The 27,787-nt window shown below is 50.9% G+C and overlaps 1 protein-coding gene across 3 annotated transcripts in view; it reads left to right on the plus strand.

The window, feature by feature from the left end:
* The window catches only part of KRABD3 (KRAB domain containing 3), a 30,101-nt gene extending 4,142 nt beyond the window's left edge, over positions 1 to 25,959 (plus strand). Inside the window, exons 4-24 of one of the 3 annotated variants that reach the window (XM_034430544.3) lie at positions 4,101 to 4,196; positions 4,478 to 4,612; positions 6,782 to 6,949; positions 8,504 to 8,644; positions 9,350 to 9,538; positions 10,645 to 10,821; positions 12,882 to 13,040; positions 13,212 to 13,340; positions 14,630 to 14,764; positions 15,656 to 15,808; positions 16,337 to 16,489; positions 17,706 to 17,846; positions 18,095 to 18,256; positions 18,330 to 18,491; positions 19,149 to 19,316; positions 20,149 to 20,409; positions 20,899 to 21,201; positions 21,926 to 22,102; positions 22,683 to 22,886; positions 23,623 to 23,793; positions 24,500 to 25,959. In XM_034430544.3, the coding sequence (XP_034286435.2) occupies positions 4,101 to 4,196; positions 4,478 to 4,612; positions 6,782 to 6,949; positions 8,504 to 8,644; positions 9,350 to 9,538; positions 10,645 to 10,821; positions 12,882 to 13,040; positions 13,212 to 13,340; positions 14,630 to 14,764; positions 15,656 to 15,808; positions 16,337 to 16,489; positions 17,706 to 17,846; positions 18,095 to 18,256; positions 18,330 to 18,491; positions 19,149 to 19,316; positions 20,149 to 20,409; positions 20,899 to 21,201; positions 21,926 to 22,102; positions 22,683 to 22,886; positions 23,623 to 23,793; positions 24,500 to 25,311 (4,196 nt within the window). In that variant the 3' untranslated portion in view covers positions 25,312 to 25,959. Of the gene's footprint in view, positions 1 to 4,100; positions 4,197 to 4,477; positions 4,613 to 6,781; positions 6,976 to 8,503; positions 8,645 to 9,349; positions 9,539 to 10,644; positions 10,822 to 12,881; positions 13,041 to 13,211; positions 13,341 to 14,629; positions 14,765 to 15,655; positions 15,809 to 16,336; positions 16,490 to 17,705; positions 17,847 to 18,094; positions 18,257 to 18,329; positions 18,492 to 19,148; positions 19,317 to 20,148; positions 20,410 to 20,898; positions 21,202 to 21,925; positions 22,103 to 22,682; positions 22,887 to 23,622; positions 23,794 to 24,499 lie in introns of all 3 variants that reach the window. The other 2 variants (XM_087894297.1, XM_060683226.2) reach the window with 2 other exon arrangements.
* The last annotated feature ends 1,828 nt before the right edge of the window (positions 25,960 to 27,787 follow it).

A 27,787-nucleotide genomic window follows, 5' to 3' on the forward strand; every position in this document is an offset into this window, starting at 1 on the left:
AAAAAAAAAAATGCTTTGAAAAGTTAAAAAAAAAAAAAATGGCCACGCCCACCCAGTCACATTCCCCCCCACCAAGCCACGCCCACAGAACCAGTAGTAACACATTTTACATTTCACCCCTAGTCTTGCCCCTCAAAAGCTGCCTTCGTCCTTTCAAATGGGGTGGAAGATCATGGTGAGCCCCATTAGGGAGATCACACCAAGAAATCCACTCTACAAGAAGACTCAAATGATTGTTTGACTGTAGTAACAGAATCTTGTAAATCTGACGGTGTCCCCCCTTATACTCCTATGAATTAGGGAGGTTTATTTTGGATTTCCAACAAAATCTTGCAAGGCTGGCTGTGCTCCCCCACTTCTTATACACCTATGAATGAGGGAGGTGTCTATGAAGCATATATACTATATTTTGGATTTGTCAAAAAAAAAAAACCCTTCTAAGTCTGACTGAGCTCCCCCATCCTTATACTCCTATGAATTAGGGAGGTTTATTTTGGATTTGTCAAAATCTTGCACGTCTGGCTTATACTCCTATCTCCCCCTTATACACCTATGAATTAGGGAGATGTGTATGAAGCACATATACTTTACTTTGGATTGGTCAAATAAAATCTTGTAGGTCTGGCTGTGCTCCCCCGCCCCACCTTATACTCCTGTAAATTAGGGAGGTGTCTATGAATCCTGTACAACTAGTCCTCTACGTACAACCACAATTGGGCCCAACATTTCTGTTGCTAAGCAAGACATTTCTTAAATGAGTTTTGTCTTAGTTTACGATCTTTCTTGCCACAGTCGTTAAGTGAATCCAAGCAGTTGTTAAGTTAGTAATAAGGCTGTTAAGTGGATCTGGCTTCCCCATTGACTTTGCTCATCAGAAGATCACAAAAATTGATCGCATGACCCCGGGACACTGCAGCCATCAGAAATATGAGTCGGTTGCCAAGCGTATTAATTTTGATCACATGCCCATGGAGGTGCCACAATGGTCATAAGTGTGAAAAACGGCCATATTTTGTTTGGTGCCGTTGTAACTTTGAATGGTCACTAAACGAACTGGTCCACCAATTCCAGGCCACATAGGCACTGCTCCGATAGGAACACCAAATCGGGTGTGTAACCACTATTCCTAGTCAGGCCCTGGATGACGTGGGGCAGGCCCATGGAAGTCATGGTTTCTGTTGAGGAATTTGCAGAGCAACTCTTGAGTAGCAAGAGTGTGCACATGAAAGCGATTGAGAGTAGTTACGAAATAAGACAGTCAACATACAGATACACTGATTTTGTACTTACTTTCAGGAAATAGTAATAAGGCACAGTCCAATAAACAGTCCAGGTCATTCACATATAAAGCAGTAGATGGTTAAACAATAGCCCAGGGATAATCCAATAACAAAGTCTTCTTACCAGTCGTTGTAGTCATACACTATAAACAGTTGCAAACAGTAGCAAACACAGCAAAGAGCAGTAAATAGCACACAGCAAACAGCAAAGAGCATCAAAGAGAAACAAACCATGTTTCTAGCTCCCTCTTAAGGAGATTGGCTACAGAGCTAACCAATCAGGACACAGTATGATGCAATACAGCAATTCAGCATTCTTAAAGCTATATTGATGGTTTATATATTGCCAACCCAACAAGTTAGGTAAAATCATTTCCTAACATTCTTCCCTTTGGGTAGGACGATATATAATACTTTACAGTTTCCATGAAATCTCAGGCTACCTCCGCCCCCGCCACCAGGGATGGCAGGTTGAAATCCCCCAGTACTATAACCCTGGGGAATTCCACCACCAGCCCTGCGGTGAGGTCCAGGAGCCCAGGTAGGGAAGCTGCCACGCAGCAGAGGCTGGTACAGCAGCAGTAATCCCACCTGATCCCTTGAGCCCAACCTAAGAAAAAGGGTCTTGCAGCCGGGCACTTGTGGAGCATGGAGGCTACTAGAGATTCTCTGATCACAACAGCCACATCCTCTCCCTGGCCCTGAAGTCTAGACTGGTGCCATGCTCAATAACCCACTGGACACATTTCTACGAGGGGAACGCCTCCCTCTGGGCCCAGCCAGGTCTCGGTTATACAAGTCAGATCGGCCTTCTCTTCAAGGATCAAATCGGCAACAAGGCTAGCCTTACTGACATTTAAAAGCAGATGCCTAAGACCAGGGCCATCACAGATCTGCTGACCAGGTAAATGAGGTGAGTGCAAGGGGGCAGAACATGAGACCGGTACTAAACATCGAGATCGCGTTCCCCCGTGCCTTCCCCCCTCCCCTTGCCTCCCGTATCAATGCCCTTGAAGTGATGTCCCGGTGCCTGGAGGCCGTACGGATCTGGATGGGGAGGAACAGGCTCAGGCTCAACCCATCCAAGACTGAGTGGCTGTGGTTTCCGACGTCCCGTTATAGTCAGTTGACGCCATCACTGACTATTGGGGGCGAATCATTGGCCCCCACAGAGAGGGTTTGCAACTTGGGCGTCCTCCTGGATTCACGGCTGTCTTTAGAAGAGCACTTGACGGCCGTGACCGGGAGGATTTTTCATCAGGTTCGCCTGATTCGCCAGCTGTGTCCCTTTCTGGATCGGGACTCGTTACGCACGGTCACTCATGCCCTTGTCACCTCCCGCCTGGACTATTGTAATGCTCTCTACATGGGGCTCCCCTTGAGGAGCACCCGGAGGCTCCAACTGGCGCAGAGTGCGGCCGCGCGGGTGGTAATGGGAGCGACATGGCATTCCCATGTAACACCCCTCCTGCGCGAGCTGCACTGGCTCCCGGTGGTCTTCCGGGTGCGCTTCAAGGTTCTGGTTACCACCTTTAAAGCGCTCCATGGCTTAGGACCCGGGTACTTGCGGGACCGCCTACTACCACCAATAGCCTCCCACCGGCCGGTACGCTCCCATAGAGAGGGGCTCCTCCGGGTGCCGTCAGCCAAACAATGCCGACTGGCGGCCCCCAGGGGGAGGGCCTTCTCTGTGGGGGCACCTACTATCTGGAATGAGCTCCCCCCGGAGATACGTAGGATCCCGGATCTGTGCACTTTCCGCCGTGCTCTTAAGACCTTACTATTTCACCAGGCCGGCCTGGCCTAATTTTCCCCCTCTTTTATAAAAGATTTTTAAAATTTTAAATATCTTTTAGTATTTTATATATTCAATTTTAAATTGGTTTTAAAAGTTTGGGGTTTTAAATTTGTCGGGGCCAAAATTATTTAATTTGATTTTATTCTATTTTTAAATTTTGTATTGTATGTGTTTTTATTGTTTGGCTGTGCACCGCCCTGAGTCCTTTGGGAGTAGGGCGGTATAGAAATCTAATAAAATAAATAAATAAATAAATAAATAAATCTCCCGTTAACCGACACCACTGAAAAAGGTCGCCCTCCTCTGCTTTCCCTGAGAACTATTCCATCCGCCCTCCCCACACTCTTCCTTAAAAAGGGGAAAACCTCCTCCCACCGACAAAACTATTGCGGGGCAAGGTGAGCCTTACAGGCAGTGGTGAAATCTGGCCGGATCTATCTGGCTTGCACAAACCGGTAGCGCCGTTGGTAGGCTCCACCCACCCGCTGGGACGTCATTAAATCCCGTTGTAGACCCTCTGTGCATGCGCAGAAAACGCACTCACGCTCACACTCCCAAACCAGTAGCAAAGGTAAGTGCATTTCACTGCTGCTTACAGGCACTAATACCACTTGCTCTCAGCGCCCTCAAACTCACAGCACCCCTTCCTCATTGCTGCAGATGGGTCACATCCAGCATCCCCTTATCTCCCAACACACTCCAAATACATCCACTCAATGTACAAACGGCAGCCTGCCCCTCCTAGTTGCTCTCACCCACCAAGCAGGGAGCCACTCCTCTCCCCACAGCTCTCACCTGGGGGAGAGGGATCACCACACTCGCCTCTCACTTAACTTTCCCTTCCGGCCCCAAGATTCCCCAAGCAGACTTCCCAGGCCCAATTACAGAACATTCAGAGGATTTAAGGATTTATTTTTTGATTTAAGCCATGCTTGTTCCCTTGTTTCTTTGCTGATTACTTAAATGTGCCAAGCTGGTACATCGTTAGGCTGTTGGTTGCTTCTCTCTTCCCCTCCCCACAGGTGAAGAGCCCCCTTTTCCAGAGGGCATGGAAGGACCCTTCAACCTCAAGCAGGATAAGGCTGAGGAGCGCCTGGCTGTAGCGAGCGACGAGGAGGGTACGAGTGGCAGAGAATGAAGGGCAATGTTTCTCTCCGTCTTCGTTTCAAACCAGTCCTGTCCAGATCTGCAGGGACAGGAATGCCCACTGGTTTAAGCCTTGGCTGAGGCTTCTGGGCACTGCAATCACAGCCCAGTTGGAGGGGACCCCACAGGAGAGTCGCGGATTAAGGGCGAGGCCATTTTCTCTGTAATGTTGGCTCAGAACTGGCCGCATTTGGGTGACGTCCTGTTTCTCACCTGTTCTGGCCTTTCCCTAAATTCTCTCTCCCCCGCGCAGGTAAGGATCAAAGCAGCCACCACCTCTGTGCACTCATGAAGCTGGTCAACGAAATCCCAGAGTTCCTTTGCGGACACGCGCACGCGAGCCTGGATCGATCCACGCCTGCTGGGGGCAGCGAAAGCAGAGGGCACGGTGAGTACACTGGCTGCACGGCTGAGCAGATTTTATACAGCCTAGGTCAGAGGTCCCCAATCCTTGGGCCGCAGCCCAATACCGGGCCGCGATATGTTTGGAACTGGTTCGCGCAAGTGGCTGGTTCATGTGTGCACACAGCTCCATTTGCATAAGCGGTGGCCACTCGCGAATGTGCGTGAAGCTCTATTTGTGCGGGCGGCAGGCACAAACAGCACTTCATGAAGTAGTACCAGCCACTCACGCAACTGGAGCTTTGCATGCGCTGCCACGCATACTGGACCATTCTTCCTCCCTCCCTCTTTGGTCCACAAAGAGGGAAAGGTTGGGGACCACTGGACTAGGCCGAGGCAGGCTTCAATGGTGTCTTTTATTGCAGTGGCCACCAACCTTTGGGGCACCAGGGACTGGTTCCGTGGTTTTTCCACCGATTGGAGAGGATGTGGTTTTTTGTATTGCCTGCATCCTGCACATCTGTTTGCATGGACCAGTTTCTGGCATGCTGCGGACTGTGGAACAGGGATTGGGGACCCCTGCTTTATTGCTCTTATTTATTTAGCGTCTGGTTTGTCACACAAAGTATTAAAACACTTCATTTTTGCAGGTTAAAACAATAAAAAAAAACAGTAAGAAAATCTAAAAGGAAAACAGAAATAACATTTCAAAGTTTAATGTCAAGTTTGGAGATCCAGTCAGTAGCTGTCGTTGTTACGCAGACGAAGTCCCTAGAATCTCCTGTTTATTAAGTTTATTGCTCTGCTACCTCATGACAAATGGCCCTATCACAGCCGATGGAGCTCCACCCCAAACTTCCCTAACGGCAGCCCCCCACGGTCAGTACAACACAGGTGCCCCCAAATTAAAGCCAATAGTGACCGGAGCTGATTCACAAGGCGAGGAGGAAGTCCGGAGTGCCAAAACAAGATATAAAGTCCACCAGGCAAGGCCTGTAGTCCACGAACAATCGTCAGGATCCTCAGGGCAGAAACATAGTCCAAAGCAGAAACACATTGCTGTTGTGGCCTCTTGGCCACCGGCCCCTCCAGCAGCCGAATCAGATGAGGCGGAGGCGTGTGAGTCAGGTCAGCATCAAGGCAACCTGAGACTCCAAGGGGGAAGAAGGAATGGAGCTGGCAGAGAGAGAGAGAGAGGCAGAGCCTGGGCCGTCCGTCAGCACTCGGAGAGTCAACAGCTCCCAGGTCTGGAGGTGGCTGATGAGGAAGAGGAAGAACAGCTGGGTCCAGTGCCTGATGTGCGGATGCTCAGAAGGCAGAGGAGAGGAGAGCAGTGGAAATCCGTGGGCCCATCCTTGGGAAGGAAGAGCCACCGCTGCTAGTGAAGTGGCACTGTAGCTATAGGGATAAAAGGCAGGGGGTGGAGATGAATAGGTATGATAAACAACTATTCATCTCCCTGCCAAACAGACTTGTTAGCTTGTGGTGAGAGAGAAACGTTTTGCCGGGGCTACTGACGCGCCTAATAAAGGAATCATTGATTGAAGTTCAGAGGGTTTGTCGTAGTTGGGGAGCTGGGTCAGAACTGGTGCAAAGCGGAGTTTACAAAGGCCAGGGAAATGTGTGCCAAAGCCAAAGCCAAACGATTGTTCCCGGCAAACACCCTCCCTGGCCTCTGATTAAATGGGCTGAGTTCAGGTGTGAGGAGGGACAGGGCTGCCTCCTCACCAGCAACCTCACAGATCTCCTCTGAACTTGCCTCCGCTCTGCTCTCCATGCTCTCGGAGTGAGAGGGGGAGGCAGCTGTTCCTTGTGAGAAGGGGAACTGCTGCCTCTCATCCCCGCCACCTGTCTGCAGCTGATCCTCCCCTGAGTTTGTGAAGGAAGGCAGCTCCCCATCTGGCTGTCCATCTCCCCCAAGGCCGGAGAGGCCCGGGACGGCATCGTCCTCAGTCCGTGGACTCAGATATTGCCATCCCCATCAGATGGTCCTGGTTCAAACTCCTCCACCTCCTCCTCTTCCGAATCGGGACATGGTGGAGCCAGGAGAGATTTCCTCTTCGATCTTCTTCTCGGTGGTCCTTGGCTCCCAGGAGTTGGGAGCCCCCTGCCACATATACAGATGTGAAGATTTCTCCCTCCCCAGATTTCTCTGTGTCTTGCAGGTTAAAAGGAGAGTTGTGGGAATTTCTGAGCTTCTGATCTTTCTTTCCAGCGGGTCCCATTGTCCAGCTGAAGAGTTTCCCACACTTCACTGACTCAGTTTCCCTGAGCGTCTCCAGCCCAGGGGGGACCCCCGGCAGCAGCCCAGAGGGAGAATGGTCGGAGCCCACCACCCAAGGCACATTTGCCCCCTGTGATGCTCAAGGATGGAAGGGAACAGGTGGGTCCATCACTGGAACAATACAGGTAATCCTCGACTTATGGCCATTCATTTAGTGACCGTCTGAAGTAGCAACAACACTGACAAAAGCGACTTACAACAATTTCTCACCCTTACAACTGTTGCAGCATGCCCACAGTCACATGATCAAAATTCAGACGCTTGGAGACGGACTCCTACTTATGACGGTCGCAGTGTCCCAGGGTTACACGATCCTATTTTATGACCATCTGACCAGCAAAGTCAGCAGATTCACTTAACGACCGTGTTACTCTTGTAACAAATGCATTGATTCGCTTAACAGCTGCGGCAAGACAGGTTGTAACGTGAGGCAAAAATCACCTAAATTTTTCACTTAGCAACCTAAATTTTGGGTTCAATCGTGGTTGTAAGTTGAGGACTACCTGTACATGAGTCATAGATACCACCCTATTTCACATGAGTATAAGGGGGGGGGGGGAATAGCCAGGCTTGTTTCACAGATAACAGAAATTTAGCTACAAAAATTTTAGGCTCAATGAAAACAGGCTGGCAAACGGTGTGTGTGTGTGTGTGGCTACCGAATTACAGAATTGGAAGGGACCTTGTAGGTCATCTAGTCCAACCCCCTGCTCCACCAGGAGACCCTACACCAGTGATGGCTAACCTTTTTTGCCGTTGTGTGCCAAAAGCGGGGGGAGCGCGGGGGTTCGTGTGCATGTGCCCACACTATAATTCAATGTGCCCTGCCCCCCATGTGCAACCTCCCCACGCTCCCACGCTTTTGGCACACAATGTCCCGGTAGGCCCGTTTTTCGCCCTCCCCAGGCTCCAGAGGCTTTTCTGGAGCCTGGGGAGGGTGAAAACGGCCTTCTCCACCCCCAGAGACCCTCCAGAGGCCAGAAACAGCCCGTTTCCCGGAGGCCAGAAAAGGCCCGAAAATCAGGTGGCCAGCGTGCACATGCGCGCTGGAGCTGAGCTAGGGCAACGCTCCCATGCCCACAGTTCTCGCCCGCGTGCCACCTGTGGCACGCTGCCATAGGTTCGCCATCACGGCCCTATACCGTTTCAGACAAATGGCTGTCCAATCTCATCTTTAAAAACTCCAGTGATTAATTTCTCTGGGGTTAAAAGAATAACAAGATGGAGAGGGACCTTAGAGGTCTTCTAGTCCAACCTTCTGCCTAAACAGGACCCCCGCATCACAGTCAAGTGGCGGTCTAATTTCTTTTTGAAGGTCTCCAGTGATGGAGCATCCACAACTTCTGGAGGGACGTTGTTCCACTGGTTAATTGTTCTTGCTGTCAGGGAATTTCTCCTTCATTCTAGGCTGGATCTCTCCTCGTTGAGTCGACCTCCATTGCTTCTGGTCCTGCAATCACAATAGGGACCAGCAACTTGATTCTGAAGTGAAGTAGTCTGAAAAACGGCCCTAAGTCTTTTTTTTTTCCCCTCCAGCACCGTTGTAACTTTGAACGGTCACGAAACGAACCATTGTAAGTCGAGGATTGCCTGTACTAACTCTTCACGTGATGTTGATTCTAGTTTTGCCTTCCTTCCTTCCTGTTGATGCAGAGGTAGCGACCGTCGCAGAGCCGTCAACCAAGGAGAACCTGACCAAAGGGCAACCGAAGTCTGAAGAAGGACTTCGGCGTCTTCGTCTCTCAACGGAGCAGAAGGACACCCCAGCAATAGAGCCGAGGCTGGATACCGACGGTGAATTTGAGGGAGGGTCTTTGGGTCTCCTTGTCTTTGCCCGGCCCTTCCCATCTATTTTATATCCCTTCTGCTGCAAAAAATGGGATGAAACCTCCTGACCGTCAGTTTAATCTCCTCGCAGAGACAACGGGGTGACCACAAAGGCGCCCCTGACGTCTAAAGACTTGGAGAGATGTGGATTCGAACGCAGGACTGAAATAGCAAAAATCAAGGCTATTTCAGGGTTTATTTAGTTAACGGTGCCCCCTGGAGGAATTCCCTCCAGAAAATAATGGAGAAAAAGATACATTCATCGTTACCCTTACAACAGTACGTTTGGTTGATGGTTCAAACTGAAAACATCCTGTCCTGTCCTGTCCTGTCCTTCTCTTCTCTTCTCTTCTCTTCTCTTCTCTTCTCTTCTCTTCTCTTCTCTTCTCTTCTCTTCTCTTCTCTTCTCTTCTCTTCTCTTCTCTTCTCTTCTCCTCTCCTCTCCTCTCCTCTCCTCTCCTCTCCTCTCCTCTCCTCTCCCCTCCCCTCCCCTCCCCTCCTCTTCTCTTCTCTTCCCTTCCCTTCCCTTCCCTCCTCTCCTCCTCTCCTACTGCATCCTTCTTTTTATTCTGTCCTGTCCTTCCCTTCCCTTGTCTCTCTTCTCGCCTGCCCTGCCCTGCCCTATCCTATCCTATCCTATCCACCTCCTTTGTTGTAAACACTCTTCTGCAGATTCCGGCTGTCTGGACCAACCCCATTCCTGGGGGGATGGAGGGCCAGAGCAACCCACATCACCAGGCCCTTTGCAAAGCATCTCTGAGGCTGACGGCCCATCCGAGGACAGAAAGACGATGTCCGAGGTCATTGCTGAGAAGGAACTTCCGAAAAGTTCTCGCAAGGCATTTCCAAAGTTGGGGCCAGGTTTGTCATTTACAAACTTGGAGAGGGACAAAGGAATTAGAACAGAGTTGGGCGGGACTTTGGAGGTCTTCTAGTCCACCTCCCCAGGACCTGTCATAAGTCGAGAACTCCTGCTGCTGGCTACTAGTTATAACTGTTATTTGTTTCTAGAGATGATATAGTTGCAATTCCTTAGACTTGGTGGGATGAAACTCACATTAAATGTCCTGTTTTGGGATATGGCCCATTATTCACATCCGTCCAGATCTTTTGGGATCCCGAGCTTCTCTTCTGGGGTGTCAACTGTTCTTGCCATTTTAGTGTCATCTGCGAATTTGGATGAAATCTCCTTCTATTCCCTCATCGGTCATTTATGAAGATATTGAAGAGTCCTGGGCCTAAGACAGAATCTTGTGGTAGCCCACTGCTTACTTGTAGACGTAGTACCATTGAGGACTACTTGTTGAGTATGGTTTGTTAGCCAGTTACAACTCCACCTACTGGTGATGGTGTTTATTCCACATTTTCCCAGCCGACTGAGAAGTGGGTTGTGGTCTACTCTGTCGAATGCCTTACTGAAGTCTAACTATACTACGTCCGCAGCATTTCACTGGTTTACTATTTTAGTCACTTGGTAAAAGAAAAGAATAAGATTGATTTGGCACAATCTGTTTTTAACAAACTGGTGCTGGTTTTTAGTAGAAGTAGGTTGTGATCTACTCTGTCGAATGCCTTACTGAAATCTAACTATACTATGTCCGTGGCATTCTGCTGGTCTACTAATTTAGTCACTTGGTTAAAGAATTAAATAAGATGATCTGTTTTTAACAAACCCATGGTGGCTACTAGTTATATCTTTATTTGTTTCTAGAGAGGATACAGTTGCAATTGCTGAAACTCGGTGGGATAAAACCCACATTACATGTCCTGTTTTGGGATACGGCCCATTGTTCACGTCCGTCCAGATCTTTTGGGATCCCAAGCTGGTCTTCTGGGGTGTCGACTGTTCTTGCCATTTTAGTGTCATCTGCAAATTTGGATGAGTTCCCCCTCTATTCCCTCATCTAAGTCATTTATAATGTTATTTATTTATTTATGAATTCTATCAGCTTCTTCCTCTCTTGTAGAAGCAGTGTCCGAAGAGAAACCCCCACTTCAGGGGTTGCTGAAGTGCCTGAAGGATCTGGTTACCCTGCAGTCCGGCCGTGGTCCCCAAACTCCCCTCAAGGCTTCCTTAGGGAGGCAGTCACGGACCCCCAGATTTGGGCGATGGGGAGGCAGGAGTGACTCGTTATCCATCCAAGGTAAGTCTTGATCTTCACGGACAATTTACCTGAATTTTTGATTCTCCTCAGACACCTACCTTCTGTTCTGGGACCAAACGCAGCCCCCTCCCCAAAACAAATAAAGGTGGTCCTCGACTTATGACCACAACTGAGCCCAACATTTCCATTGCTAAGCGAAACACTTTTTGTCGCTCCATTTTACGACCTTTCTCGCCACGGCGGTTAAGTGAGTCCCCTGCAGGGGTGATGTCAGTAACCCAGTTGTTAAGTGAATCCGGCTTTCCCCTTGACTTCACTTGCCCGAAGGTCACAAAAGGGGATCAGTGTGACCTTCGTAAATAGGAGTCATTTGCCAAGCGTCTGAATTTGGATCATGTGACTGCTGGGAATGTTGTTAAGTGTGAAAAAGGATTGTTAGTCCCTTTTTTCAGTGCTGTTGTAACTTTGAACCATAACTAAATGCACTGTTGTAAGTTGGGGAGTCCCTGTAATTAAGGCTCACTACCCTAATTTTTGTTTTCAGTGTGCATTGCAGGAATTTCGCTCCAGAAAATAGTAACACGGACTCCTACCGACAAAAGGATGTACTCGTACTGTATTTATAAACTTCAGGAGGGAAAATGATGCAGTCATGCACAGAATAATAAAATAACAGAATAACAGAATAGCGGAATAGCCAAATAACAGAAGAGTAACAAAATACTCTAAGAGAGTAACAGAATTACAGAATAATAACTGAATGACAGAATTACAGAATAACAGAATTACATAGTTCTAACCAAATGACAGAATGACAGAATAACAGAGAAGTTGGAAGGGACCTTGGAGGTCTTCTAGTCCAACCCCCTGCTCAAGCAGAAGACCCTTCTCTCCTCCTCCCCTCCCCCTCCTCAGAATAACAGAGTTTTTCACACTTGCAGAATCCCCCTAACCACATGATCAAAATTCATATCCTTGGCAACTGATTCATCCTTACGACGGTTGCAGTGTCCCAGGGTCGCATAGTTCCCGTTTGCGACTTTTTGACCAGCAAAATCAACGGGGAAACGAGATTCACTTAACAACCAGATTCCTAACTAAATCCACCGATGTCGTTCCCCCCTGGCAAGAAAGTTCATCAACTGGGGCAACCTTCCTTCAACCCATGTTTCACTTAGCGACAGAATTGGTGGGCGCCATTGTAGTCGTACGTCGAGGACTGCCTACATTTTTTAACTTTTCACCACGGGCACGTGGAAGGTTTTGACTCTCTTAGGATTGTTGAGACACCGGCCTCTTTTACAAACCTGTGTGAATATGTTATTGTTAAACAATTGTAAAATGATAAGAGTGGTGCGGTGGCCTAGAGGTGGGGCTCTCGCCTCACAATCAGGAGGCTGTGAGTTTGATCCTAGGTAGAGGCAGATATTTCTCTCTCTGGGCACAATTTATTTATTTATTTATTTGTTGCATTTCTATGCCGCCCAACTCCCTGGGGACTCTGGGCGGCTTACAACAAAAAATAATGCGAACAATATACCATAAAAGTTGTTTTAAAAAAACATTAAAAACCCATACACTCCATTCATGGCTGGGTCTCGCAAGATTGCAGCAGCGAGATCAACGGCCCCAGGCCTGCCGGAAATGAGAATATATCTGCTGAACAAAACTCTGCGTTGGTGATAGGAAGGGCATCCGGCCATTAAAACACTCTGCTAGCTCCATTCAGTTGCCCAGACTCCATCCCGCAAGGGATTTATGGGGTCGTTAAAAGATGATGATGATGATGATGATAAAACAATTGTAAAATGATCTCATGCCCGCCGAAATGAACTCTTTTCAACTTTCCCACACGGTCACTGTTAGAATTAAGGCATCGGGTTCCTCAGCTGGGTTTTTATCTCCTTGTGTCTAAATTTTAATTCCTACCTGACTAAGTGGCTCAGTGGCTAAGACACTGAGCTTGTCGATCAGAAAGGTCGTCCTTTCGGCGGTTCGAATCCCTAGTACATTTCTCCTGCGTGAGCAGGGGGTTGGACTAGATGACCTCCAAGGTCCCTTCCAACTCTGTTACTGTTACCTATTGATCCTGCCTGCAGTTAAGACGGAAGCTTCCGGAGAGGAGCTGGGGGTCTGCAACCCCAAAGAAGGACCTGGGTCTTCTGTGGCAACCAGGGGGGACCCCTCCATCCCCCAGCCTGAAGGAAGCAGGAGAGTAAATTCCCCAGGTGGAAAAGAGGAAGACAACTTTCCAGCAGGTACGTGAGTTGCCAGGGGCACCGCGGCTGCCGATCAGAGATCCCATCTTGCTAGGTGCAGTTTCCTGGCTGCGGAGGGGAGGGGGCTCCCTTGGCAGGGAAGGGATTTTTCTGTCTGTTCTTGTCTCTGGCAAAGCCAGAATTAAGGGCAGCATTTGTGGGTGTCTGCAGTCAAAATGGAGCAGGAGACCAGCAGCTTCTCACATCAGGACCTCCAAGGAGATCTTGCATTGGTGATTGTCCGTGAAAATGGAAGCCCAGAGAAAGCCCAAGAGCGATCCGGCATCTCGGCTGTTCGCGGTAAGCATCCAGGTCTGATTTTGGGGTTGAGTTTCATGGATGACCTGAAACATTGGGAGAAGGGGAGATGGTTGGGAAGTGAAGGGAGAGAAGGAGGGAGGGAGGAAGGAAGGAAGGGACAGAGAGAATGAAGGAGAGAAAAAAGAGTAAGAAAAGGGGGAGAGAGAAAGAAAAGAAAGAGAAAGGAGAGATAAAGGAAAGAAAAGAAGGGAGAAAGAGGGGGAAGGCATGGGAGAGAGAATGAAGGAAAGAAAAAAGAATAAGAAAAGAGGGGGAGAGAAAGGAAAGAAGGAAAGAAAGGAGATATAAAGGAAAGAAAAGGAAAAGGGGGAAAGGAAGGAAGGAAAGAAAAGGGAAAGAAGGAAAAAAGTATGAAAAGGGGGAGAGAAAGGAAAGAAGGAAAGAAAGAAAGAAAGGAGAGAGATAAAGAAAAAGAAAAGGGAGAGAGGGGGAAAGAAGGAAGGAAAGGGAGAAAGAAGGCAAGAATAAAGTAAGAAAAGGGGGAGAGAGAAAGGAAAGAAAGAAGGAAAGAAAGAAGGGAGAGACGGGGAAGGAAGGAGAGAAGGAAAGAAGGAAGGAAAGAGATAGGAGAAGGAAGGAAGGAGTAAGGAGAAGAGAAAGGAAGGAGTAAGGGAATGGCAAGAAGGATAGCAGAAAGGGAAGGAAGGAAGGAGGAAGAAGGAAGGAAATGGAAGAAAGGATGGATGGGAAAAGGGAAGGGGAGAGGAAGGAATAAAGAAGGAGAGATGGGGAAGGAAGGAAGGAGAAAGAAAAAGAAGGAAGGAGAGATGGGGAAGGTAAGAAAGAAAGAAGGAAAAACAAGAGGGAAGAGAACTGTAAGAAGGAAGGGAAAGAAAAGAGAAAAAAGGATGAGAAGAGAAGGGAAGGGAAAGGAGCTACTCACCCCTCGCCGGCAAATGTTTGGGTGTTTCAGGCAGGACTGGAAATGTTCTGGGTCCCATGAGAGTAATCATGACCAACCTTCCTTCAGTCGGCATCCTTTCAATATCTTGGACTACAAAGCCCATCCCTCCCAGCCAGGTGGCTCAAAGTCCATGCTGGTTGGAAATGTGGTCATCATATGGTCTGTTTCTCAGTCCCCCTTCTCCTCCTGGCGTTGCTCCCTGCCCACCTGCAGATGGACGTGGAGGGCCTTGGGGTCAACCAGCAGCAGGAGGGCTGGAGACTTGGGGGGCAACCTGGAGGGGTGGCACGGAAACAGTCTCTTCCACCCCTCTCCAAGTCCCTGCAGTAGAGATGCCTTCATTTTACTCCACCCCACCCCCCAGTTAAATCTGAGGAAGAGCACCCCCTACGAGGCCACGAGGACGTCTTGGAAGAGAAGAGCTACCACCACTTCAGCCATCCAAGGGGCAGCTTGTCACCCGGGTCCAAGCTGGGACTGTGGGTCCCGTATTCGGCTGGTAAGGCAAAGACGGTTTAGGGCAGAGTCTGGGTGTGGGGGGGGCACCTCTAGTGGGTGGGAAGGCATTCCGTGTTTGAATGATTGTGGCCAAGGTTGACCTGGGAAGATGAAGAAGAAGTTGAGGTTGAGGTTGACCTGGGGAAGTGAAGAAGTCAGGGTTGAATAGGGGAGATGAAAAAGTCATCAAGGTTGAGCTGGAGAGAGGAAGAAGAAGTTAGAGTTGACCCGAGTAAGTGAAGAAGATGTCAAGGTTGACCTAGGGAGGTGAAGAAGTCAGGGATGACCTGGGGAAATGAAAAAGAAGTCAAGGTTGACCCGGGGAGATAAAGAAGATGTCAAGGTTGACCTGTGTGTGTGTGTGTGTGTGTGTGTGAAAAAGAAGTGAGAGTTGACCTGAGAAAGTGAAGAAGGAGTCAGAGTTGACCTGGGGAGATGAAGAAGTCAAGATTGACCTGAGGAGGTGAAGAAAAAGTCAAGGTTGACCTGGAGATGGCAAGAAGAACATCTGAGCTGAATTAGGGTAGAGGGCATTTTGGGGATCAAAGACGTAGAAAGAGACACTTCAGCAGGCAGTGGGAAACCTCACATAGGTAGCTCAGAGAAGAAGCAGGAAGTGTTGGGAGTTTCAATCCTAGGAAGTCCGGAAGGGAAGCCAAACCCAGATCAGATGTTGGAGAAGGAAGGAAGGAGCTGGTTCAGAGGTCCCTGCCCAGCCTAGGTGTCTATAGTGAGGGACAAAGGGAGAGCTTCTCCAATTCCCATCCCTGAAGGACAGGTTCCAAGGGTGGTTGTCCGATGCTGATACCAAGATCTACCTTCACCATCACCTCCTCTTCCTCCTCTTCCTCCTCTTCCTCCCTTCCTCCTTCCTCCTTCCTTCTTCTCCCAGAGTGGAGCCCGGCCACCAGTCCTCTCCACGGCTTGCTCAACTGCCTGAAGGACATCCCTGTGCCGAGACCGCCACCCCCCCAAATCTTGCCGGGGAAACGAGGAGCAACTGGGGAGAAGGAGAGACGAAGAGGAGGAAGACAAGGACGCTTTGGTAGGCCAGGGGTTGGGAGAAGATGGTGACCAGATAACAAGGGAAGGGTTCCCCAACCTTGGCAGTTTCCAGGAAGGTGGACTTCAGCTCCCAGAATTCCACAGTAGCCATTGATGAGAATTCTGGGAGTTGAAGTTCACTCACCTTCAATTCAACCAAGGTTGGAGGACTCCGAGATAGGTAGAACGTACATAGGGAGGTCCATTCCATCCCACATTTCCAAATTTCAGCCATGCATCTCACTCTTTCCCAGACGTTGTGTGTTCCAACTTCCATCATCCCATCCCATCATCCCATCACACGGGCAGTTGCCAATCTGTAAATCAGGTTGGTTTAATCTTTGGCTCCCAAAGAGAGACACAGAAGCACCCGAGAGCCCCGGGTTGAGTGAGGAGGGTCCCTTAAGCGACCTGGGGAGCAGCGTCTTCAACCAGAGCTTGAAAGCAACGCTAGGTCCCTTCGACATGGAGGGCAACTCTTGAACCCAGGGCCTGCCTGCCTCTTCCTCCTTTCCTTGTCTCTTGCCAGGCCCTCCATCCGATACTTGTCCTCCCCAAGGATCAGAAGCCGGTCTCATGGAAAAGGCAGTTCAGCAGTCCTTCCTGCCCCAGGGATATGTCAAAGGGCCCCACGAGAGACAGCTGGCAGGGCGGAAAGTGGAGACGGCAATGGGGCAGGAAGGTAAATTCCATCAATAGGAGAAGCCTTGAAGATCCAGTTTGTTCAGTGGCCTGTTTTTATCTATCATCTGTCTATCCATTCTCCCTCCCTCCCTCCCCCTCTCTCTCTCATCTAGTCTAGCTATCTTTTCTCTTTCTCTTACCTATCATTCTCTCTCTTCTCTGTCTTTCATCTACCTACCTACCTACCTACCTATCTATCTATCTATCTATCTATCTATCTATCTATCTATCTATCTATCTATCTATCTATCTATCATCTCTTTCTCTCTCCATCATCCATCCATCCATCTCTATCCATTATCTCTCTCTCTTCTATCGTCTCTCTGTGTGTGTGTGTCTATCTGTCTGTCTGTCTATCTATCTATCTACCTATCTACCTATCTCCATCATCCATCCATCTCTATCCATTATCTCTCTCTCTTCTATCATCTCTCTCTCTCTGTCTATCTGTCTATCTATCTATCTATCTATCTATCTATCTATCTATCTATCTATCTATCTATCTCCATCATCCATCCATCCATCCATCTCTATCCATTATCTCTCTCTCTTCTGTCTATCATCTCTCTCTCTCTCTCTCTCTCTCTCTCTGTCTATCTATCTATCTATCTATCTATCTATCTATCTATCTATCTATCTATCTATCTATCTATCTATTTATCTATCATCTATCTATCTCATTTATATCCTGGCTTTATTAATTGTATTGATACCTCGAGGTGGTGAACATCCGTAATACCTTTTCCTCCTCCTGTTTTCCCCACAATAACAAACAACCCTGTGAGCTGGGTTGAGCTGAGAGAATGAGACTGGTCCAAAGTCACCTAACCAACTTCCCTGCCTGAAGCGGGGCTAGAACTCCCTGTCTCCTGGTGATTGGCCCTCAACCAGCACACATACCCCACAATGAATCCTTGGTCCTAGGAGAAAATGGCATCAGGGTTGTTTCACATCTTCAAAGGACAACCCTTGTTCTGAAAACTTGTCCATTGAGTCTCTTCAGTTGGTCTGTTGGATATCTATCCTAGCTTTACTCCAGGTGCAATTGTCCCATTGGCATTTTCCCCTACAACAGCAACCCTGCGAGGTAGGCTGGGTTGATTGCCCAGAAGTCACCTAAGGAAGTTCCTTCCTTGAGACTGGACTTCAACCCCATTGGCCCCAATTCTCCTTCAGTGGGTCTTCTGCTGATGTTCCTCCTTTGTTCCTCACAGATCTTGGAATCATAAAGGAGCGTCCTCCGAGCACCCACGTCCAGCCCGCGTCCCCTGCTGTCAATTCGTCAGTCAGCAGCTCCCCAGATTGTCTTCCTTGGTGGACTCCAGAACCTGCCAGATGGAGGAGGAAGGAAGATGGTGAGATTCTTCTTGGCCTGGGGTAGCGAGGTAGACCCTGACCCTTCAAGAGACAGGACATCTTGGTGTCCATCTTTTGGCCGAACATCTCCGTGGGTCAAGGGTTGTGATTGGGATCTCGAGCAGGGATGACAGTGAGGGAAGTTGGCAGCCAACTCAAAAGTCTTCACGATCAACCACTGTGGTGGGCTTTCACCGCTGGTCTTGGCTACGGTAGCTTGGCCTGTTTATCTACCTGTCTTCTACAGAGCTCAGCCAAGCCCAGAGTCCTTTGCAAAGCCTCAGGAAGGGGTTCAAGGAGACCCCATTGAGTTCCCCCAACCAGGCTTCTTCGCCGGCCATCAACAGCTCCCCGAATGGTTTCCAAAGATGGACGTCGGGGCCAACGCAGCGGGCAAGGACAGAGGAAGGTGAGAAGGTTGGGGGCTCAGGTCTGGTGGGTTCCCAGTTGCCATGCTGACCTAAGGACCCCCAACTCTGTAGGACTCGGTCAAAGCAGCAACCCCTTGCAAGGCCTGGAGAAATGCTTGAAGGACATCCAGAACCAGCGATGGTCCCCGGCCGTCACTTCCTCCATCCACAGCTCGCCGGACAGACTCCGCCAGTGGACACCAGAGCCAGCGCCGTGGGCCAGAAGGGAGGGAGGTGAGAGGTAGCTCCGTGCCCCACACTCCCCAGTGGGATGCTTTGATGGTGGGGAAAGGGGGAGGAAAGTCCAATCTTCTGGGAATGCTCCTCTGGGGTGACCTGATCACTGTTACCACAGTGTCTATGGGTGGCAGAGAAGGAAGGATCCACTTGAGCTCAGCTATAATCCTTCTTGTCCATCCATCCATCCATCCATCCATCCATCCATCCATCCATCATCTCTCTCTCTCTCACATCTCCCCCCCCTCTCTCTCTATCTATCTACCCACCCATCCGCCCACCCACCCACCTAAACCTATCTATCTATCTATCTATCTATCTATCTATCTATCTATCTATCTATCTATCTATCTATCTATCTATCTATCTATCTCTGTGTCTATTATCTATCTAATCTATCCATCCACCCATCATATCTCTCTTTCATCTCTCATCTTTGTCTTTGTCTTTCTATCTGTCCATCTATCATCTCTCTCTCTCATCATCATCTCTCTCTCTGACATCTATTTATCATCTAACAAACCCTTTGGGGGGGGCGGTGTCATAACTTGGAACAGTTGCTAAGCGACCCATCGTAAGACGAGGACGCCCTGCAAAAGGGAACACTGGTGTGTGTGTGTGAACCGTGTGCAGCAACTCACCTTTTGCAAACAGGAGGAAGCCCCCTCAGGGTCCCACCGCTTCAGGGCCTGGAAAATTGCCTGAAAGAGATTGCCCCGAACAGAGACTTCCTCGTGGCCTCCAGCCCTGCAGGGCGTAGCATCTGCACTCCGAAGCGGCCAGGAACGGAGGAGGCTCACTCACCAAGGCCGTGGTCTGCAGGTAAAGAGGGAATCTGGGAGAAGATCTGGTTCCGGAGGTCATTGAGAGCTTGGCCTAATGGTTATCACCAAGATTCTGGTCCTCTGTGATGACTAGAGAATCGAGGCTGGATATGTGGGCAGGAAGATGGAATTCTTTGGAGGTTGCCCTCAAGCCGTCTTCCTCAGCTCTTGGGGTGCAACAAACCAGCATTTCACAGCCTTAACCATCTTCAGATGTGTGAACTACAACTCCACCGTTGAAGTCCACTGATTAGATAGACAGACAGACAGACAGACAGACAGACAGATGGAAATGGATAGATTATAGATACAATGGGTGGAAGGATTGATGGATGATAGTAGATACGATTGATGGATTGATGAATAGATACAATGGATGGATTGATGAATAGATATGATGGATGGATGGATGGATGGATGGATGGATGATAGATACGATGGATGGATTGATGGATGATAGATACAATGGATTGATTGACGAATAGATACTATAGATAGGTTGATGGATTGATGAGTAGATGTGATGGATGGATCGATGGATGATACAATGGACGGATTGACAAACTGATGCAATGGATGGATTGATGGATGATAGATGCAATAGATACAATGGATGAATAGATTGATCAGATAGACAAAGATAGACAGAGATAGACAGAGATCGATAGATAGATAAGAATTCTTTATGATGTGATTGTGGGGCTGCACCAGATTAGACCAATATTTTGGAGAGGACACAGCTTGGCCCAGTTCGATATGCAGTCAAGCCACCCAGCTTCATCCTCCTTTTCAGAACCAATGTAGGTCCACCTCTCTCTCTTTCCCAACAGGGAGCCTTCCTCCACCATGCGCCTCTGCTTCGGAAGTGGCTGCTGAAAATTCTCCCCTCCACCGGTTGATGAACTGCCTGAAGGAAATCCCGATACAACGCCCAAGTTATCTCAACCCGCCGAGCGCGTTCTCCTCTTCCTCCTCCTCCTCCTCCTCCTCTTCTTCCTCCTCCTCCAGCTGCAGTGAAACCGAAAGGGACCAGCAGAGCCCAGGAAGTTCAACCTGGTGGGACGGGGGCCAAGGTCGGCATCAGCTGCCAGGTATGCTTGGGGAAGTCCCGGATGTTTAAGAGGAGTGGGAGTAGAAGCTGACCAGATCCATGGTCCCCCAACCCGGAGCCTCCTGCCGCCAGCGCTACCGGTTCGCGCAAGCCGGATAGAACCAGCCAGATTTCACCGTTGCCCCCAACCCTTCTGGCTTTGTGGACCAGCAGTGGCGGCGGACGGGAGGAGGAAGAAGGGATAGGTTTTCACAGAAGTAGCGGCACGCATGCGAGCCTGTGCAGCTCCATTTGCACAACCGTCACTCACACAATCGGAGCTGTGTGCGCGCTCCTCCAACGCTTGTGTGGATTGGTTCAGAACGGGCCGCAGCCTGGGAGCAGGCCGTGGCTCATGCGGTTGGGGACCCTGATCCAGATGAACCTCTTGAATCAAAGATCTCTCAAGTCCAGAATATCAGACATGAGACCTTCCATTTTGGACTCTTCCCGCTAACATGGTTTCTCGACTTTCTATACATGTTCCCAGGATCCGAGAGGGATGTTCTTGTAGGGCCGAAGGTGATGATGAAGGCCAAGAGGAAGCGTCCATCCGCTCAACTTCCTGCAGAAGAGGAAGAGCAGTTACCCTACATGCAAGAGGCCAACTTTGCCGACCGGGGTGATGAAGCATCTTCTGCCTCTCTCCGTGGCAACCCAGAGAAGGACACAAAGGACACTGCAGATGTCAAGCGGATGTTTCCCTCCATCCACCCTCTACGACACTCCAGAGCTCCGCAAGACTTGACATCCAGAGCATCCGAAGGAAGGGAAGATGGGCCACCTTCCGCACGTACGTAACATGGAGGTGACTTTTATGACAATGAGTTGACCTCTTTGGAGACTTAAACCAGGATCTTGGTGGGGAGGATCCTGGTTTTCTGGGAGAGGGAGATTTTTTTGGAGAACCTCAAGGGTGAGAGCAGGAAGGAAGCATTCTGCACAGCAGCCAAAGTGTAGATGATAGAATCCTAGGGCAGGAAGGGAGCTGGGAGGTCTTCTAGACAAACTCCGTGTCCAAAGCAGGAGGTTCTTCTTCCACCCCAGATGTTTGATCGTCGAATCTTTTCTTGAAAACCTCCAGTGAATGGAGCAGATTATCAGAGTCTGGGAGATCTTGGTTGGCTGTTGGGGGGGCCCTCTTGTTCCTTCCTTGGTATCTTCTTGGACCCCTTGGATAATGACGGGCAAATCTCAGGTGGCCTAAAGTAGAGTAAGGAGAAGGAAGTTTCCAGAAGGAAACTTAATTGAACGTCTCATGATTGACTCTCACAGCCTGGAAGGGAACCAAACCAGGTCAGAAGTCAGTCCAAACCAATCGTTTTGACTCATATCGTCCACCCATCAGAGGAGTAGATGGAGAACCTTCCTAGATCTAATCTACTCCTAAAATAACCACTATGGGTGTGACCTCTGAGGATTTCTGGAGTAAGGAACCATCTTTGAGATTTGGGGTGTCCAACCATGGTAGCCACCTACCCTATGTTCTTCACCGGAGTTCCTTCTTCTTGGCACAGTTCTTGCCAACAAGATCTTCACCTGTGAGCGGCAGAAGAGCCCGAGAGACACAGCACCAGACCAGACCCCAACATGTTCCAGCCCCCTAAGCCACAATTCCCGGGATGGGACACCTGAAGGAGACACAGGCTGGAGTCCGGGAGAAGACCAGGTCCAGCGACAGCCTGGAGACAAAGGTAGGCAGCCTCAGCTGAGACTGATGATGCGACTTGGTTGGGTTATGAAATGTTTGCAGGGAAACCTCCTCCTCCTCCTCCTCCTCCTCCTCCTCCTCCTCCTCCTCCTCCTCCTCCTCCTCCTCCTCCTCCTCCTCCTCCTCCTCCTCCTCCTCCTCCTCAAGCCCTCCTTCCCTTCTAGCACTGATGATGTTACCTAGTTGGGTCATGAAATGTCTGCAAGAAAACCCCCAAGCTCAGAGAGCACCAAGGACCCATAGCTCCCCCCACTCCTCCTCCTCCTCCACCTCCACCTCCTCCTCCCTTCTAGCACTGATGACATTCCCTAGCTGGGTCATGAATCATCTGCAAGAAAACAACCCAGCTCAGAGACCCCCCAGGGACGCCCCACCCAGTTCAACTCTGAGCTCCTATTAGAGGACGGGGCCCCGAGTTCAAATCCCACTTCCCTTCAGATGGGAGAGGGTGCCAATGTGCTCCTGCCATATTGGGCAAAGTTTTCCCGGAAGGACTTGGCAAGGGGAGGCGTGGACTCTAATCTGCCTTAGCCATTCGCAGGATGGTGTCTTTCTTTGCCCAGAGGGGGGGACCAGAAGTAGCCCTCTCCAGGGTCTGCTCAGGTGCCTCAAGGAGATCACCTACCCAAGCACCCCCAGTCCTTGCCCCTCCTCGGCCAGGAAGAGGCCCAGAGAATCCAGGCACACCCAGGAGGAAGAGGAGGAGGAGGAGGAGGAGGAAGAAGAAGAAGAGGAAGCAGCCCATTGCAAGAAGAAATCCTGGCAAGGTGAGTCTTGGAGGCTACATCTCCAGTGAGATAGGGTTGCACACCTGGCTGGGGGACTCTGGGAGTTTAAGTCCTCCCTCTTAAAACATGGGGAATCCTGGGAGTTGAGGTCCTCCCCTCTTAAAGCATTCTGGCTGGGGGATAAAGCAGGAAGCAGAGTCTTGGTCCCAGCAAAAGGTCTTTTATTTACACAACTGTGAATTACTTTCATTCACAGTCAGCAAGGCCTGTCCAAACAGTTTTTCAAAGGAATATTTATCAACACAAACCTTATCTTGTTTGGCAAGCTGCCACGTAACTTGTTTCCAAACACAGTGTAAGGCAAAACTTGGCACAGAGTCTCTTAGAGGCACGAACAGAACTTTCCACTCTTGAAACGATCGAACGAATGAAATGTTTCCTGCAAAAGCCCCCTCCCCGTTCACTCCTCTTTTGTTTCCTATGGGAGGGGCCAATCATCTCCAAGGTGTGGCTTTACTCCCAAGTCGACCCTGCTTTCTTAGTTGTCTTCTGGCAGCTTTGCGCATGTGCAAACTGGGAACAGGCTCCAGCTGTTCCTCTGCCTCACTGCTGTCTATCTCCCTCTCTGCCTCTGACGCAGAGCCCTCGTCCGAGCTTTCCCCAGCCCCCAGGACTGGCCCATGTTCCTCCCCAACCTCCTCACTGTCCACTCTGCTGCCAGCTCTGCTGGCTGCTGGCAGGCCACAACAGACTGAGTCTCTTGGCTTCTCTATAGGCACTGTGGCTTCCAGCTCCCCTATCTCTGACATGGAAACACGGGGGACCCAGCAGAATGGCCATTCCTGTTCTCTGAACACCAGGACCTCTGCACATAAGCAGAGTGACCCTCCCAGGTGGAGTCCCTCGGTTTCGTTTCGGATGGGCGCCAGAAGAGCTTCTGCGATGGGTGAGGAGGGCAGAGATTGAATAAAAGCTGGGAAGCATAGATGGGAGTTGGAGTCCCTGGCAAGGCTGAGTCCCCACCCCCTGCCAGGGAAAAGGGGGGTGGGTGGGTGGGGAGAAATTGGGAGTGAAATGGCATTTTGCACTTAAATAAGATTGCCTCTTTTGGGGGGAGAACCAGGGGTTCAGGATGGGAACCCCTGGATGGAGGCCCACCCTCTCAGGTGAGACTACTGTGCCACCAATATGGTGCGGTGGGAGGGACATCGAGTTGGGGGATTCTGGTTCAAATCCTGGCTCAAAAACAGTAACTGCGAGAGGGACCTTGAAATTCTGGTGAACGATCCCTTAAACCTTGGTGCCGCAGCCTTGGTGGCGCAGCAGACTAAAGTGCTTTTAAGTAGCACCAGCTGCCTGCAATTACTACAAGTTCAAATCTCACCAGGCTCAAGGTTGACTCAGCCTTCCATCCTTCCGAGGTAGGTAAAATGAGGACCTGGATTGTGGGGGCAATAAGCTGACTTTGTATAAAAAAAAGAGCACTGCTTTGGGGTGTATAATCATCCTGGGTTGTATAAAGAGAGGGGGTTGGACTAGATGGCCTCCGAGCTTGCTTTCAGCTCTATTACAGTTGATTGATTGATTGATGAAGTCCCACCAGAGACAAAGGGGAGGGTCTCACACTGATTCTCTCCTGTTCCTTTTTGCAGCCAGAGACAAGGGGAGCCCCCCGGCTCCAAATTCAGGACCAGAGGCAAAGAAGAGGCATCCCGAAGTGGCCCGGCTCTGTCACTGCACCCACGAGGCTGAGTTGGGGGTCGCACAGCCCCTCCTCTCTAAACAGCTGGGCCGCCTGGCTGCCGATGTGAGCAGCCTCTGCCGGGACCTGTCTGGCCTTCAGAGCCATGTCTGGCGGCTGGAGCAGGAGGCGCGGGGTTGGGCGCTGGAGCTGGCCGCGCTGCACCTGGAAAACCGACGCCTGGCCAAGTATGCCCGGCGCCTGGAGAGCCGCTGCCGGGTTCTAGAGACCCGCTCCCGCCGTCTGAACCTGCGCCTCTTGGGTTTGCCCGAGGGGGTTGAAGGAGGCGACCCGGTATCCTTCCTCCGACGGACCCTGCCAGAGGTATTGGGCTGGCCGCCAGGAGTGCCGGCGTTGGAGATCGAGAGTGCCCGGAGAGTCCATGGCCAGGATTCGACCGCCAAGCCACGCCCGCTGCTCTTTCGCCTGCTACGCTCGGCCGACAAAGCCGCTGTGCTCGAGGCGGCTCGTGCCCGACCACTGCGTTTCGCTGAGGCGCAACTCGCCATCCTATCTGACCTCGGCACCCCGCGAAGGAGACCCCTGCCTGGCCCGTTCCGGAGGAACCGTTGGGTGGTCGATCTGCTTTTTGGGGGGCAGTCTCCTTCCCCGTGGGGCTTGGGCAGGGGTCCGGCATGGCGGGAGCGCCCTGTCCCTTGTGCATCCCTGGCAGCCAAAGCTGCTCCGGGGACGCTGGGGTCTCATGAGCAACATAACCCATGAGGCACTGCTGAGGGAGGGTCCCAGTGGTGGGATTCAGCTGGTTTGGGCCGTTTCGGACGAACTGGTTGTTAAAATTCTGTGCTGGCCCTGCCCCGCCCAACCCCGCCCCGCCCAGTCACTCCTCACCTTGCCTGCTTGCTCGGCATAGCTGCTACTGCTCTCTGTCTGGCTCCCTCGCTTGCCTTGACCACATGGTCTCTGAGGGCCAGCCCGCTTGCCTCCCTTCGGCTGCATCCTACATGGCGCTCTCTGCATGGCCCAGCTGAGCTGCCCTGATCTGCCAGGCAGCCTGGATGAGTCTACAAGCAGCAAGGCCCAAATCCCGGCTTAGCTGCCTCCCACGTCACCCAGCCACCTTGCCTGCCTTCCGCATGGCTGAATCCCATGCAGCGCTCTCCGCACGGCCCAGCTGACCTGCCCTGATCTGCCGGGGTAAGTGACTGCAAGCAGCAAGGCCCTAATCCCGGCCTAGCTGCCTCTCATGTCACACAGCCAGCTTGCCTGCCTTCCCCGCTGCCATCCCTGTGGTCTCCGAGGCCTAGCACGCTTGCCTGCCGCTGCCGCCTCATTGCCTGCCTGATGGAAAGCAACGGATGCTGCAGAGACAGATTTCCTACATACCATTCTGAGCCCCTTCTCTCCCCCTCCCACCCCGCCATTGGGCTGACAAAATAAGTGCCCATCTAAAGATCACGAAGAATTAGAGCCACGGGGAGGAAAGGCGCACTGATCTCTGTCTCCCTCTAGGACCGGTCTTGGAAAAGCCTACCCTCACAATCGGACTCCCTTTCTCGCACGAGCGCTTTCTCCCAGCACTCGTACGAGAACCCAAAGTTTTTAAGACTTAGAGCCACACTGAGGCCACTGACGGGCTTGTTAAGGCATGCAATATACTGCCACTAAGCTCCAGGGTTCCTCGCGTGAGCGCTGAAAGAAAGGGAGTCCAATTGTGAGGGCAGGCTTTTCCAAGGCCGGTCTGGAAGGCAGTGGTAGCACACACAGATGCCTTTTCTCTTGCTGTGTGATCTTTGAGGCAGTTCCCTAAACGTAATGGTGCTGTGGCGGCAAGGGGTGTGGATGGCGCGGGTGGGGTACCGAATACCAAAGTGTGCAAGAGCGAAGTGCGACTTGCCTTTGCGCTGCCCATTTCTGGGGGGGGGGGCTTCATCACGGTATATTAGTGCCAGCTGGTGGCACCCAAGGTATGGTCCGGGCCCATTGGCAACGGCAGAGAAGCAGGCGCAGAGTGGGCCGCCGGTTTGCCCACTCACTGGCCAGGCTGGCCTGAAAGTGTGTTCCCCGTTGTGAGCAGCAGGATCTGAGGCAGAGGGGAGGGCGAATGGGTGGCAGCCACCTGGAGGGCCAGCAGAAGCTGAGAGCTGGGCTGCCCATACCTTTGATGGTGACCTGCGCCCGGAGCATCCTCTTGGCCTAGGATGAAGTAAAAAGGCCCCAATCTTTCCACAGGGGAAGGGAAGGTTTTATCGGCGCAGGAGCATCGCTCGGGCACGTCCCTCACCGCCCGTCTCTGCCAGTTCGTGGCAGAGCAACTTCTCCCTCACTGAGCGTTAGCCAAGGGGAAGCAGCAAAATCAGTTTTTATTCCTTTGCTAAAGCTGCCATTCCCTTTTTCACATGGGATTGCCTAGCAGCCGGGCGGGAGAGGGAGAAGGAGGCAGCATTCCAGTGTGCTGCTGTTCCTGCTAGCTCCATAGACAATGCTAGCGGTCGCCGCTGCCCACTTCTCCCTCTCCCTCCCCGCTGCTGGGCGAAGAGTTGGCCATGCCCCACCCAGTCACATGACCACCTAGCCACGCTCACCTAGCCACGCCCACAGAACCTGTTGTTAAATGATTTGAATCCCACCACTGGAGGGTCCCAAAAAGCGACTTTCCATTCTCCCACCGGGGAGGGGTGGGTGCGCTAAGTGAACCCTCTGGCTGCTCTTCCATAGCTTCTTTGCAAGGGAGGGGAGGGGGTTTAACAATTGGGTGGGGGGCAGTTGCGTCCTGTCCCACTCCCCTCCGCCGCTGTGTAGGAGATCCTACAAGATATTGGCAGAATTGGGGCCAGGGCAGGGGTGAAATTCAGCCGGTTCTATCCGGCTCAGGCAAACCGGTAGCAGTGGCTGCGGGAGGCTTCTCCCACTTGCGCGGATGTCATGATGTCGCTTTTTTGCGATGATTTTAAGACTCTGCACATGTGCAGAAGGTTTTGCCTATGTGCGCCACTGCCGCACACGAGCAAATTTACAAACCGGTAGGGAAGGTAAGTGAATTTCACCCCTGGGCCAGGGTCTCCAAACTCTCCCCCATGTCCGTTCCCACCCCTCAAAGACTCTTTCTGAGTGAGCAGATCTAGGGTGCAGGAGAAAGAGGGTCAAAATACCCCATTAAACAGGTGTTTCTCAAGCTCGGCTACTTTACGAGGGGTGGGTTTCAACTCCCAGAATCCCCCAGCCAGCAAGTGGAGTTAAA

This window comes from Pantherophis guttatus, chromosome 4, assembly GCF_059756535.1.
Source record: "Pantherophis guttatus breed Tessera chromosome 4, ASM5975653v1, whole genome shotgun sequence".
NCBI classification, from domain to species: domain Eukaryota; kingdom Metazoa; phylum Chordata; class Lepidosauria; order Squamata; family Colubridae; genus Pantherophis; species Pantherophis guttatus.